The sequence below is a fragment of the Monodon monoceros genome, unplaced genomic scaffold (genome assembly GCF_005190385.1).
Source record: "Monodon monoceros isolate NGI ecotype Baffin Bay Population unplaced genomic scaffold, NGI_Narwhal_1 Super_Scaffold_1, whole genome shotgun sequence".
NCBI lineage: Eukaryota > Metazoa > Chordata > Mammalia > Artiodactyla > Monodontidae > Monodon > Monodon monoceros.
This window is the reverse complement of record NW_021703765.1, coordinates 71,706,787-71,721,491: the sequence shown is the minus strand read 5'-3', so window position 1 is coordinate 71,721,491 and position 14,705 is coordinate 71,706,787. Positions and strand designations below refer to the sequence as shown.

The window sequence follows — 14,705 nt, the reverse complement described above, 5'->3', positions numbered from 1 at the left end:
AAGTCTAGGATTTCTAATTCGTAAAGCAAATAATGGAATAGGGACTTTTAACCTCTAAATATATGTAGCGAACAGATAATAGTTGTGAGATATATTCAAATCGTCAAGAAGGTTATACTGTATTGGGGAGACAACCCAAAAGTTAACCATTTATGGATATTGTTGCAGATGTGTGGCGATTTGGAGGAAGGCCTGTATCTTATAGTGGGAGGGATGTAAAGGATGGAGAAGGAGGACAAGGACTTGCAGTCTGGGAGGCCTGTCGATGTATAGCTGTGAGATAATTGGTGAAATGCCTTTTTAAAAAATATATGTATTGGTAGATGGCGGGTGAAAAGGCTGAGAAGCCAGATACTAAGGAGAAAAAACCCGAAGCCAAGAAGGCTGATGCTGGTGGCAAGGTTAAAAAGGTGAAGCAGGTTAAGAAGGGGAAGCCCCACTGCAGCCGAAATCCTGTCCTGGTTAGAGGAATTGGCAGATATTCCCGATCGGCTATGTATTCCAGAAAGGCCTTGTACAAGAGGAAGTATTCAGCAGCTAAATCCAAGGTAAGGGATGAGGGGAAGCCCTGAGCATTATATCTTAACATTAAAACGTTTGTCTGCCTCTGACTTTTTGACGCATTTGTGTCCTACTAGGTTGAAAAGAAAAAGAAGGTGAAGGTTCTTGCTACTGTCACAAAACCAGTTGGTGGTGACAAGAATGGTGGTACCCGGGTGGTTAAACTTCGCAAAATGGTAAGATTTGGAGGAGATTGTAATTTGGGTGTTTAGTTGAAGCTTGAATCCTGTGAGGGTTATTTATTTATTTATTTTTAACCTGCATTCGGTCTTGGTTGCTACGCTCAGGCTTTCTCTAGTTGCGGTGAGCGGGCTTCTTATTGCGGTGGCTTCTTTTGGTGTGGAGCGTGGGCTTCAGTAGTTGTGGCTCGTGAGCTGTAGAGCACAGGCTCAGTAGTTGTGGCGCACAGGCTTAGTTGCTCCATGGCGTGTGGGATCTTCCCCGGCCAGGTCTCAAACCCGTGTCCCCTGAATTAGCAGGCGATTGTTAACCCTTGTGCCACCAGGGAAGCCCTCCTGTGAGGATTTTTGTGTGTGTGCTCAGGTTTTAGAAGTGTATGTTTACCAGAGGATTATTAATGGAGGATAGTTCTGGGTTTGCAACTTCGCTTTATTATTTACTGTTCTTAAGTAGAGTTACTTTTCTGTGCTTTTGTTTCTTGTAAAATGGGAATAAAGTTTTGACTCACAGGGTTGTTGTGAGACTTACCATACGTAGAGCCTAGGATGCGCCCAGACCTGTAGAACATTTGTCCACTAGAGTGGGTGTTTCTTGGCCCCTCTTTACCATGCACAAGACCCAGCGTTTTCTGTGTGAAAAATAAAGGTTTGCTCTGTGATTTCCATTATGGGACTATTGCAGATGTATTACACTCTTCACAGTTGAATATTACTGCACCAGAGGGGAAATGGCACTTTGATTTCTTCTTGTCACGGGTTTTGTGAGCTGATTTTTCTATTAGGTATTAATGTTTGTGGTAAAAGAAAGACCATCCACTAAAATGATACAGTTAGAAATAGATTATTTTGAGTTACTTGTCATAAGCGAAAGAGTCTTTGTGTGGGGTCTTTTTAAAAAATTAATTTATTTATTTATTTTTGGCTGCATTGGGTCTTCGTTGCTGCGTGCGGGCTTTCTCTAGTGGCAGAGAGAGGGGGCTACTCTTCGTTGCGGTGCAGGGGCTTCTCTGTGGAGCACAGGCTCGAGGCGCGGGGGCTTCAGTAGTTGCGGCTCGTGGGCCCTAGAGCGCAGACTCAATAGTTGGGGCGCTCGGGCTTAGTTGCTCCGCGGCATGTGGGATCTTCCCAGACCAGGGCTCAAACCCGTGTCCCCTGCATTGGCAGGCGGATTCTTAACCATGTGCCACCAGGGAAGCCCTGTGTGGGGTCTTATTTTTACAATAAATGAACTGGCAGTCTTGATCTAAACTAATGTCTGTGCTTTTATACAATTTATTCTTTGTGGATAAGATGGAAGTGATGCGTGTTAATGTGAAGCATATGAACACACTTAATTTGAGTTGGAAAACAAGCCATGCCTTTTTTCATAACATACAAAATTGTGTCAGGCGTGTGTTTCTGGAGAAGTAGGGACCCCAGAAAAGCTTGAGAATCACTGCTACACAACAGTGTATAATGATAGCTTGCCATGTAATATCTAAAGTTTGGTTTATTCCAAATTTACAAAGGTAACTTGCTTGATGCTTTCCCTCTTTGCTTGGATACAGCTCCTTCAGTTAAATGGATTCCACCCTATGTTTTGCATGTAAAGCTATTGAAGCAGCGTTGATCTTTTCTACCTTTAAAATATTAGAAGTGAAAATGCAGTAGTGTGAATAAAGTGTTTCAAGTGACTACAGGATTGTAGTGAAGGCTTCACTGACCTCACAACCAGCTCTACTGACTTGATTAGATTATTTAAATAAGTTGGACCTATGGGCTCTCTCCAGCCTAGGTATTATCCTACTGAAGATGTGCCTCGAAAGCTGTTGAGTCACGGCAAAAAACCCTTCAGTAAGCATGTGAGAAAACTGCGTGCTAGCATCACTCCTGGAACCATTCTGATTATCCTCACTGGGCGCCACAGAGGCAAGGTGAGCAGAGCATGACATTGAGGTACCTGGAGTACTTGATCCTAATAAGTTTGCTCTCTGGATAGGATTTATTTACCTGTGTGAACTGCAGTTAATAGCAAGAGGTTCTGTGGGAGAGGTGAGAGTGATCCATAACAAAACCAACAACCCAGTAACTATCATAACGTGTTTAGTCAATAATAGACAATAACTTATTACCAATTCCTGTCGTTGGTAATACTACTTGTTACAAGTGATTCAGATGTCCCTGTACCCAAAAATGTTTATGTATTTGAGTTAACTTCTTAGGATGTATTTGCAGGGATAGAATTACTGAGTTAAAGGGTACTAGTATTTTTTTAATGTTAAAAGTAGTGGCTGCTCATTAAAAATCAAGCACACAAAAGTACTGCTCGTATCCTAGAGTCACCCCTGTTATTAGTTTGATAAGTTACTTGCAGAACTGCTGCACATATGCATATGTAGAAATTTCCTTTTTTACCAAATTTAGGAACCTGTGATTTGATTAATTCAGAAGTCAGTTTCTAATTTGTGGAACCATCTAGCATTTCTTTTTAATCTACAGAGGGTCATTTTCCTGAAGCAGCTGAGCAGTGGCTTGCTACTTGTGACTGGTAAGAAGATCCTTGGATTTAATATACTCTGAAATTTGCAGGTCTCCCCACCTTCAGTTTTACTGAGAAATAATTTATATGCATCACTCTTGCGAGTTTAAGGTGTACAACATGATGGTTTGATTTACATATATTGTGAAATAATTACCGCAGTAGGTTCAATATCCATCTTCGCATTTAGATAAAAGAAAAAACTTTTTTCCTTGTGATGAAAACTCTTGGGATTTACTCTTTTGAAGGTTGTATTTTTATTTTAAAAAAATTTTTTTTTAATATTTATTTTGGGTGTGCCTGGTCTTAGCTGTGGCATGTGGGATCTTCATTGTGGCACGCAGGATCATTAGTTGTGGCATGCTTGTGGGATCTAGTTCCCCGACCAGGGAACGAACCCAGACCTGCATTGGAAGCACAGAGTCTTACCCACTGGACCACCAGGGAAGTCCTGAAGCATGTGTTTTTAAATGCTTGAAGTATACACTTTGCTCCCACCTAAATAGAAGTTTCAGTGTCATGAGATTCTTTGCCCTATTTCATTGCCTTATGTACATGGGAGTTCTGAGGAAGCAGGTATTTAAAGTTTGCGTGGCAACATATCACCAGGTATAACTGCCACCTAAAATGCAGAATGGTTGGCTACTAACTCCTAGGAATGCATCCTTCATAAGACTTGTAATTGGTCTGCCACTTGGCACCAGGATGGAGTTCCTGGATAGGGGAAAAGTGAACTGTTTACTCCAAAAAACAGTGCTCGGTTTAAATTTGTCCTCAAGGACCAGTGATTTTTGACCAATATGTATAAGTGACTATGCTCTCTCCTAATCTGGGTAACTTTAAAATTTGAGGATGGGGGGAGCCTTGGACAAACTGAGATCTTGAAAAAAGCCTTGATGCTGACAGTAGAAAGCAGTTTGGAATTTCTTTGGATCCAGAGAAAAGTTAGAACTTCAACAGGTTTCTTCAAATCCAGTCAGTTCTTGAATCTTTGTATCCCCTTTCCCCTCACTATATTTTCCCCCCTTAGGGCCTCTGTCCCTCAATCGAGTTCCTCTGCGGAGAACACACCAGAAATTTGTCATTGCCACTTCCACCAAAATTGATATCAGTGGTGTGAAAATCCCAGAACATCTCACTGATGCTTACTTCAAGAAGAAGAAACTGCGTAAGCCCAGGCACCAGGAAGGTGAGATCTTCGACACAGAGAGAGAGGTAAGCTATTTCTGTCTTTGCCTCTAATAGTTCTGGCTTTCCTACTTGGGAGTGAAAATAAACAAGGTTAAGAATTGTTGGAAAAAGAAAAGCTGTAAATAATGAGGACTATCTGGGAAATAATATTTTTCCAGATTCTGCTAATTATTTTATTTTTGGCTGCATTGGGTCGTCGTTGCTGTGCATGGGCTTTTCTCTGGTTGTGCCGAGCAGAGGCTACTCTTTGTTGTGGTGCGTGGGATTCTCATTGTGGTGGCTTCTCTTGTTGCGGAGCGTGGGCTCTGGAGCGCAGGCTCAGTAGTTGTGGCGCATGGCCTTAGTTGCTCCACAGCGTGTGGGATCTTCCCTGACCAGGGCTCGAATCCGTGTCCCCTGCATTGGCAGGTGGATTCTTAACCACTGTGCCACCAGGGAAGCCCAAGAGTTGCTATTATTATATTAAAAATAGGTTGTATTTCACAGCCCTCCAAGGAAAGAATTATCAAAGTTGACTTCTAGGGACTTCCCCGCTCGCCACAACTAGAGAAGGCCTGTGTGCAGCAACAAAGACCTAACACAACCAAAAATAAATATAATAAAATAATTAATTTTTAAAAATTGCCTTCTAAATATTCCTGGGATTGAGTACTTGTGACGTAGGATTTCTTAGTTAATGTGGAGTTTGGTACTTGTGCCCATTTTTTTTTATGATTTTTCTTTTTCTTTAGAAATACGAGATTACAGAGCAGCGGAAGGTTGATCAGAAAGCTGTGGACTCACAAATTCTGCGAAGAATCAAAGCTGTTCCTCAGCTCCAGGGCTACCTCCGCTCTGTGTTCGCTCTTACAAACGGAATTTATCCTCACAAAGTAGTGTTCTAAACTTCGTACAAAGAACCTAATTAAATAATTGGGTCCATTTCCTTTGTGTCTTTTTTCTTTTTTTAATCTGCCTGAAGGTGTGGTATGGCTCAGCCAACTTGATGGGATGTTAGCCTCTACTAAGAGGAGTGGGATTGGAGGGGAGTGCTGTCAGCTGCAGTGGAATCCCCTCTTTGGGTCAACATCCTTAGCTTCCTAAGTGTCTTCTCAGCTTTTTCACCCGGCACCTACCAATACAAAGTCGTGGCATTTCCGCAGCCATCACTGAACAGGTCAGTACTAACAGTACATGGATAAGAAACAAGTGTGGGCTCTCAGGCCACAAACTTTCCTCCCTTTTCATGACTTAACATCCATTTCTGCCCAATTCAGCCCCTCTCCATAGTCATTACTATTAGTTTCTTGTGTATCTAGTTTCTTAAAGCATACACAACAAATTAGTATAATTATTTACCTTTCCTCGTTTTTAACCAAAAGCCCCATGTGCAGTACATGCTGTTCTATGGGTGACAGATGAATTTGATTACTCCATAGGAAGTGTCCATCTTTACTGCTGCATAGTGCCGCAGTGCATTCTGTGGATACTTGGGTTTCCATCATTTGTAACTATACAGGTTTCCCCTGCTATCTAAAAGTAGAGTATGCTTCTGAAACCTTTTGTAAGCCAAAATGGCATAAAGCGAAGAAATTACCTTATGACACATCTTGCTAACAGAGGCATAAAATGGGATAAAACACATGCTCACAGTTCAAAGTGATGGTTCTGGATGCTGAGATGCCAGAGTAGTTCCAGGGAAGGAGCTTGGCGGTGCCACTCCCACTGCCCAGACATGCTGCCGTCTCTAGTGGCTCTGCAAAACAAAACCGCTGTTTTCCCCCTTTGCCTTTTTTCATAAAAGTGAAAATCTTGATTTTTTTTCCAGTTAACAAAGACAGGTACAAATGAAATTCTTTCGGTTAAAGCAAACTTTCAGAAAGTGCTGGGTAACAGAGTGCGATGTAGTGAGTAACTTGCGGTGTGCATACAGATGAGCAAGCATCAGGTAAGAAGTAGCTTTTTGCTGAGTCAGGATTTAGGCAGTTTTGGTAGGTGATGCCAAACTGCCCTCCATGGAGGTTGTACCATTTTATACTCATGTATAAGAGTGCCCGTTACCCTACAGGCTCCCTAAAATGATGTGCCATTAGACATGGGTTTTTGGCAATAGATAGGTGAAAAATCACTGATGGGTTTTTAAAGTTATTTTATTGATGCTTTACATTTGGTAAAATTGATTTTTTGTGTGTGCAGTGCTGTGGCCTTTGCAGTTTGGGAAGCACCACCAAAGTTCCTTCCAAAAGTCAGTTTCCACTCCTAGTAACCACTGATAAAATTTTTGTTTTTCTAGTTTTGTCTTTTCCAGAACATCATGTAATATGTTTTGTGGCATAATACCTGTGATATTTGTTCACATTAATGGTTCAGTAGTTCTTTTGTCAGTCAGCATTCTATTGTATCAGTGTGTCACTGTTTATTCTAAAATAATACCCATTGAAAGATATTTGGGTTGTTTATAATTATTGGAGATTATGAATAAAGCCACTATTCACATACAGGGTTTTGTGCGGACATGTTTTCATTTCTCTTGGGTTAGAATACTTACAAGTAGGATTGGCTGGGTTGTGTAGTTTAACTTTGTAAGAAAGTTTCAAACCTATTTTGTATCCCACCAGCAATGTGTAACAGTTCCAATTATTCCACTTCCTTCTCAGCACTGGCTATTTTCAGGTGGTTTTTTTTTTTTTTTTTTTGAGGTATAATTGACAAGTTAGTTTTAGGTGTACAGCATAATTTGTTATTTGTATATATTGCAAAATGATCACAATAAGTCTACTTAACACCCATCACCATACATAGTTATAAAATTCTTTTTCTTGTGATGAGAACTTTTAGAACTTTTAAGGTCTATTCTTAATTGACTTTCAAATATACAATATAGTGTTATTAACAATAGTCATCGTGCGGTACATGACATTCCTATGATTGTTAATTCTAACGGTTCCAGTAAGTTTGTACTGTTAGGTATATAGTGATAAGTTCTGATACATTTTTTGAAACAAACTCCAACATCACTTCTGACTAAAGCCCTTTAAGTGGCTCCTTATCACTCTAAGGTTTGGCTCCAAAATTATGGCCACGAGTCCTCTGGCCCATTTCTCCAGTCGACTCATTTTTACTCTGCCCCTCAACATATTAAGTTGCTCTTAGTTCCTCAAATTGGGCTGTTTTTCCTGCTTCAGAGCTTCTGCACACCCTGTATGTTGAACTGCCCTTCCCACCATGTGACTGGCCCCTACTAAATAGTAATGATAATTTGACTTGTCAAGTAGGTTACCCAGGAGCAAGGAAACATTGCTCAGGCCAATGCAAGCATCTAGTCCACTTGACAGATGTATTATGATAAAAGGTATTGTGATTTATCAGTGTCTGTGAGCTTAGGGCTAGAGCTACCTTCAGGGTGTTGAAAAATAAGGTTTCTGTTCGTGGAGATTCACACCAGTTCTTGGGTATATGCAAGGATGTTCATTGCAGCACCAAAGGTTCCATCGGTAGGGGATCAGTAGTTTACATCCATACGTTGGAGTATGATGTAGCGTTACAAAGAGTGAAGTAGCTGCATAAGAACTGTTGTGAAGGGACTTCTCTGGGGTCCAGCTGTTAAGACGCCGAGCTTCCACTGCAAGGGGCACAGGTTCGGTCCCTGGTCAAGAAACTAAGATCCCACAAGCTGTGTGGCGCGCCACCCCCCCAAAAAAAAGAAAACGAGAAGATTGATGCCCACAAAATATAAATTGTTAAAAATTCAGATTGGTAAGAAAAAGACTAAAATCTTGATAGACAAAAAGGCAATTCACAAAAGAAGACATATATATTACTAGTATTTATGGAAAAAGATCTAGTTTCCCTAGTAAAGAAATGTACATTTAAAATGAGATACTGATTTTACCTATTAAGATTAGCAAAATATATTTTAACACTTCATGTTGTTGAAATGAACATTCATGAACTGCTCGTGGAATACAGATGGGCAGAATATTCAAGACAGCAACTTTATAATATGTATCAAGACTCCACTTCTAGGAATCTTGAAGAAATAATCACAAATATACAAAAAAAATGTCATGTAAAGTACATAGTATCTCATTTTGATAAAAAAGATTATATATATGTGGTAGATTGTAAAAATGGCCTCAAGAAATCTTTTTGTACATTAAGCAGTGGTTCTCAACTTTTTTTGGTCTCAGGAGCTCTTTACAGTCTTAAATTTTTAAAGATATGAAAGAATTTTTTATTTATGTGGGTTATATCTGTTGATACCATATGAAGACCAAATAATTATTAAAAGATTTGTTTTTAAATGACAACAAACCGTTCCATGTTAATGCAATATTTTTGTGAAAAACATTTTCCAAAACAAAAATGAGAAGAATGGCATTGTTTTACATTTTTGCAAATTGCTTAAGTCTGGCTTAATAGAAGACAGCTGGCTTCTCATATGTGCTTCTACAGTCTGTTGCATTATCACATATGTCCCGCAGCCTCTGGAAACTATTCTACACTCATGAGAGAATGAAAGTGAAAAGACAATGTATTAGTAGCAGCATGATAAATGGATTTCACTTCATGGGTTCATTTTAAGAATCTCAGGGATGCTAAGGATTCCCAGATCATACTTAGAACCACTGCACTAGTCCCTTAGCAAGGTTCCAGAGGTGGAATCCAAATCTCTACCTTTGAGATGTCCTCCTTTCCAGTCCACCTGCTTCCTACAGCTCTGGTGCATCAGTGCAATGCTTAGGGCAGGACTGCTTGTCGTGGACAAGGCTGGGAACCTCGTGCCTGAGATACTACTTCCTTAGCATCCAAATACCTCTTGTTCAGTTTTCCTGTTGCTGCTGTAACAAGTTACCAAAAAGTCTATGGCTTAAAGCATCACAGGTATATTCTCTTACAGTTCTGGAGGTCAGAAGTCCAAAATCAGTTTCAGTGGGCTAATGTCAAGCTGTTGGTAGTGAGTGGCCACCCATACCCCTTGACTTGCGATCCCTTCCTCCTAGGTACACCAGTGCAAATGCTTCTGTCTTCACATCACCTTCTTCCTCTGATCCTAGATCTCTCTTATAAAGACCATTGTGATTACATCCCAACTGGATAATTCAGGGTATCTCCCTGTGAAGATCAGTTTCTCTACTCAAATACTTCTGACACCAAAATGTGTGGGTTTTCCACACCGAGCAATTCTCCAGTTCTCTGCAGATACCAACTGAATGTCCTACAATTCAATTCCGATGCTACCTACCCGGAGTTAGCATGGACCCCACAAGTTAAGGGCTCAGTCCCACAAGACTGCCTCTCACATGATGCCAATCACAAGTACTGGGTCCCCAGCTTACCCACACTTCTGTCTGACTTGGCTACAAATGGAGGGTTCCCACGACTCCCTCCTCAGGTTTGATAATTGGCTATAATGGCTCACAGAACTCAGAGAAACACTTATATTCGTTCACCAGTTTGCTATAAAGGATACAACTCAGGAACAGCCAAATGGAAGAGAGAAATAGGGCAAGGTAAGGATGGTGCCTGGAGCACCATACCCTCTCTGGGTGCACCACCCTCCCAGCACCTCTTGATGTGTTCACCAACCAAGAAGCTCACAGGTATTTATGGCGCTCAATCACCAGCACTACCACCCCTTCCCCACTTTTCCTTAAGTCTGGGTAGGACTGAAATTTCCAAACTTCTAATCCCTTGGTCTTTCTGGTGGCCAGCTAGGGGTCCCTACCCTAAGTCACCTCATTAACATAAACTCAGGTGTGATCAAAAAGAGCTCCTGGGGCTTCCCTGGTGGTGCAGAGGTTAAGAATCTGCCTGCCAGTGCAGGGGACACGGGTTCGAGCCCTGGTCTGGGAAGATCCCACATGCCGCAGAGCAACTGAGCCCGTGCGTCACAACTACTGAGTCTGCGCTCTAGAGCCCGAGAACCACAACTACTGAGCCCACGTGCCGCAACTGCTGAAGCCCACGCACCTAGACCCATGCTCCACGAGAAGCCACCGCAATGAGAAGCCCAAGCAGCACAAGGAAGAGAAGCCCCCGCTCGCCGCAACTAGAGAAAGCCCGCGCGTGGCAAAAGACCCAATGCAGCCAAAAAACATAAAAAATAAATTTAAAAAAAGAGCTCCTTATGAATAACAAAAGGCGCTCCCATCACTCAGGAAAATTTCATGGGCTTTAGGAGCTCTGTGTCAGGAACCCAGGACAAAGACCAAATATATTTTTATCAGGTTTTTAACTTAATCACATCTGCCAAGTACCTTTTGCCATATAAACTATTGATGATATCCACAAATTTGCGGGATTAGGACAGGGACATACTTTGGGACTATTATTTAGCCTACACCACCTGCCAAGCTCTGGTTACAAGGGTTTGGGGAGGGTTCCTGCTCCATTCCAAGGCCTGATTCTCACCTTTAGAAGCTCTAAGTGGTTTGTTTGTTTGCTTTTTGGCCACACCTCGAGGCTTGTGGGACCTTAGTTCCCGGACCAGGGATCCAACCCACGCCCCCGGCATTGGAAGTGCAGTCTTAACCACTGAACCACCAGGCAAGTCCCCTAGAAGCTCTAAGTGTTGAACAGACCCCAGTGCTACCCTCCATGTATATAATTCAAAATAAAAACAGTGTCAAAGTGGAAAATACATGTAAGGAAAGGCAACCATGTTCTGAATTTCCCCATAGATTGTACAAGTATAAAATTGGAATTTCTTTGGGAAAATAGAGTGTGGAATAATTCATTCAAAAAATATTCATTGAGTGCAGGTCAATTGAAAATGGTGTAGAGGTTAAAGTTATAGCTTTGGGGATCCAATGGACTTGGATTTGAATCCTAATTTTGCTGCTTATTCATTTACCTTTCAGATAATCAATATGCTAATAATGGCAAATGTTGTGGTCCTATTTGCTAAGCAAAATATATACTTTTTTTTGGAATTGTTTTATTGTGGTAAATTATATATAACAAAATGTACCATTTTAAACATTTTAAGTATATAGTTCAGTGGCATTAAGAATTTAATATGAGGACTTCCCCAGTGGTGCAGTGGTTAAGACTCTGAACTCCCACTGCAGGGGGCGCAGGTTCGATCCCTGGTCGGGATACTAGGATCCCACATGCTGCATGGTGCCCACGGCGTGGCCAAAAAACAAATAAATAAAAAATATGAGAAAGTCATTAAATGTAAAAAAAAGAGTTTAATATGCAATATTTAATATATATGTATTTAATATATAAGCATTAATTAATATATAAGTATTTGATTAAATAAGTATTTAATATATTTTAAAATACATTTAATGTATACAGTCTAACAAAAGAGACAGGCATCTAAATTTTTATTAATAATTATTTAATTGCAGTTAAGATAGGTACAACTAAGAAAAAGTATAGTGTGCAAAGAGATTGAGAAACAGGAGCATTTGTCATGTTTGGGGGAGCCAAGGAATTTCCCTATGAGGTAGCTGAGATCTGAAGGATGAATAGGAGTTTGCCAAGTGAAACAGGTGGGAAGTGCAATCTGGCCAGGGAACAGCATGTGCAAAGGCCCGGAGTAGGAACAGTTGTACAAGTGGTAAAGAACTGGAAAGAAGCCAGGGTGACTTTCTTTGATCAAGATTGACATTGGCTTGAGGTGAGGTAAAGAAGCAAATGAGGGGTGGGAGCAGAGGGGGCTGCAGTGGCTGCAAAAGGTGATACAACATTGTGAATTCATGTGTGAACTGTTTTTGTAAGGCACCTTCAAAGTCATTTAGCACTAAGAAGCCTTTACAAAGCAGCTACTTTAAGCACCATGCCAGGCACTAGGGACTTAGGGTTAAAAACTCAGTGGCTGATAACAACAAGCATGTAGTGGACCCCTCCAGGATCTGTGGGTTGGCTCTTCTTCAAGGATGAGATCTGCAGGGCTTGGCTCCAGGCTGGTGGCTCAGGCCTCCCCACATGTCCAATTCTGGGACCAGCAGCTCCCGGAGTGTGTGCTTTTATTGACAGATGACAAATTGAACAAGAATATTTGACCTCTGCTCACATCACGTCTGCTAAAATGCCATTGACCAAAGCACGTCACAAGGCCAAGCCCAGCTTTATGGGGCAGGGAAATTTACTCCACCTGCTCTGATGGGAAGTTTGGGAAAGACCCTGTATTTGCTTCCTAAGGCTGCAGTAACAAAGTACGACAAACTGGGTGGCTTAAAACAACAGAAATCCATTCTCTCACAGTTCAGGAGACTGGAAGTCCAACTTTAGGGTGTCAGCAGGGTTGATGCCTTCCAGAGGCTCCGAATGAGAATGTATTCTATCCTTCTCTCCTAGCTTCTGGTAGTTGCCCACCAACCTCAGTGTTTCTTGTCTTGTAGAAGTATCACTCCAATCTCTGCCTGTGTCATCATGTGGTCTTCCCTCTATGGCTCCTCTGTATCTCTGTGTCTAAATTTCCCTCTTCTTAGACAAGTATCATATGATATCATGTATATGTGGAATCTAAAATGTGATCCAAGTAAACTTATTTACGAAACAGAAACAGACTCACAGACATAGAAAACAAACTTATGGTTACCAAATGGAAAAGGTGGGGGAGGGATAAATTAGGAGTTTGGGATTAGCAGATACAAACTCCTATATATAAAACAGATTAAACAACAACGTCCTACTGTATAGCACAGGGAACTATATTCAATATCTTGTAATAACCTATAATGGAAAAGGATATGAAAAAGAATACATATATGCATAACTGAATCACCTTGCTGTACACCAAAAACTAACATAACATTGTAAATTAACTATACTTCCATAAAAATAAAAATTAAAAAAAAATTATCATAAAAAAAATTTCAGGACTTCCCTGGCGGTCCAGTGGTTAAGACTCTGCACTTCCAGTGCAGGGGGCACGGGTTCGACCCCTGGTCAGGGAACTAAGATCCTACGTTTCGCGTGGTTTGGCCAAGAAAAGTTTTTTCTTCCTCTTCTTAGAAGGACACCAGTCTTTGGATTAAGGTCCACCCTAACCCAGTATAACATCATCTTAACTTGATTACATCTGCAAAGGCCCTGTTTTCAAATAAGGTCACATTCACAAGTTCTGGGTGGACACGAAGTTGGGAGACACTATTCAACCCCCAGTATAGTCACATAATAAAGGGTATGGATGTATGACTTTAATAAACGGAGAAAGTAAAGAATTGAGAACACTTTCCAATCTACCACAAAGTTACAGCAAAAGCCCAGAAAAGGGAAAGCCCAGAAAAAGGGATGATATATGTGAACTCTAAGTATTTTAGTACATTCAGTAGGTGGAAAGGGGCTGAGGACTGTGAGAAGTGACACTTTTGCCCAATAAGAGCCTGATCCTGAAGATTTTGTGGGGACCCAGAGGAAATCAAGAGAGATCACTACAGGATTTTTTTTTAATTAATTAATTAGTTATTTTTTCTGCATTGGGTCTTTGTTGCTGCGCGTTGGCTTTCTCAGTTGCGGCGAGCGGGGGCTACTCTTCATTGCGGTGAGCGTGCTTCCTTACTGCGGTGGCTTCTCTTGTTGGGGAGCACGGGCTCTATGTGGGCAGGCTCAGTAGTTGTGGCGCACGGGCTTAGTTACTCCACGGCATGTGGGAACCCGTGTCCCCTGCATCGGCAGGTGGATTCTTAACCACTGCACCGCCAGGGAAGCCCCTCAGTACAGGATTTTAAAGCCAGGGAGTGACTTCATAATCACGCTTGCATTTTATTTTTATTTTTTTTAAATTCATTAAAGGGCTTCCCTGGTGGCGCAGTGGTTGAGAGTCTGCCTGCCGATGCAGGGGATGCGGGTTCGTGCCCCGGTCCGGGAAGATTCCACATGCCGCGGAGTGGCTGGGCCCGTGAGCCATGGCCGCTGGACCTGCGCGTCCGGAGCCTGTTGGTCCGCAACGGGAGAGCCCACAACAGTGAGAGGCCCGCGTACCGCAAAAAAAAAAAAAAAAAAAAATTCATTAAAAAAAGAATTTTATTTGGCTGCACCAGGTCTTAGTTGCAGCATGCAGGATCTTAGTTGCGGCATGTGGGATCTAGTTCCCTGATCCGGGATTGGACCCGGGCCCCCTGCACTGGGATCGTGGAGTCTTAGCCACTGGACCACCAGGGAAGTCCCCACACTTGCATTTTAGAAAGATCACTCTAAATGAGGACTGGTTTAAGGAGGACAAGGAAAAACTAAAATACCCTAGCAATGTGAACAGTGGCAGGAATCTGATCAACTTACTGATTTTTTTTTCTACTAATTAGAACATTCAATGCAAA

General features: G+C 41.6%; 1 protein-coding gene across 1 annotated transcript; it reads left to right on the top strand.

Annotated features, from left to right (window-relative positions):
• Nucleotides 1-222: 222 nt before the first annotated feature.
• On the top strand, nt 223-6,928 carry RPL6 (ribosomal protein L6). The gene is made up of 6 exons (XM_029228691.1): nt 223-548; nt 639-737; nt 2,510-2,653; nt 3,219-3,267; nt 4,289-4,473; nt 5,181-6,928. Exons 1-6 carry the CDS (start codon nt 324-326, stop codon nt 5,331-5,333), a joined length of 855 nt encoding a protein of 284 aa, XP_029084524.1. The 5' UTR covers nt 223-323; the 3' UTR covers nt 5,334-6,928.
• The last annotated feature ends 7,777 nt before the right edge of the window (nt 6,929-14,705 follow it).

Coding starts and splice junctions, on each gene's coding strand:
- RPL6 (XM_029228691.1), top strand. CDS start 324: ATGGCGGGTGAAAAGGCTGAGAAGCCAGATACTAAGGAGAAAAAACCC. Junction 549..638: donor ATTCAGCAGCTAAATCCAAG/GTAAGGGATGAG, acceptor GTGTCCTACTAG/GTTGAAAAGAAAAAGAAGGT. Junction 4,474..5,180: donor TCTTCGACACAGAGAGAGAG/GTAAGCTATTTC, acceptor CTTTTTCTTTAG/AAATACGAGATTACAGAGCA.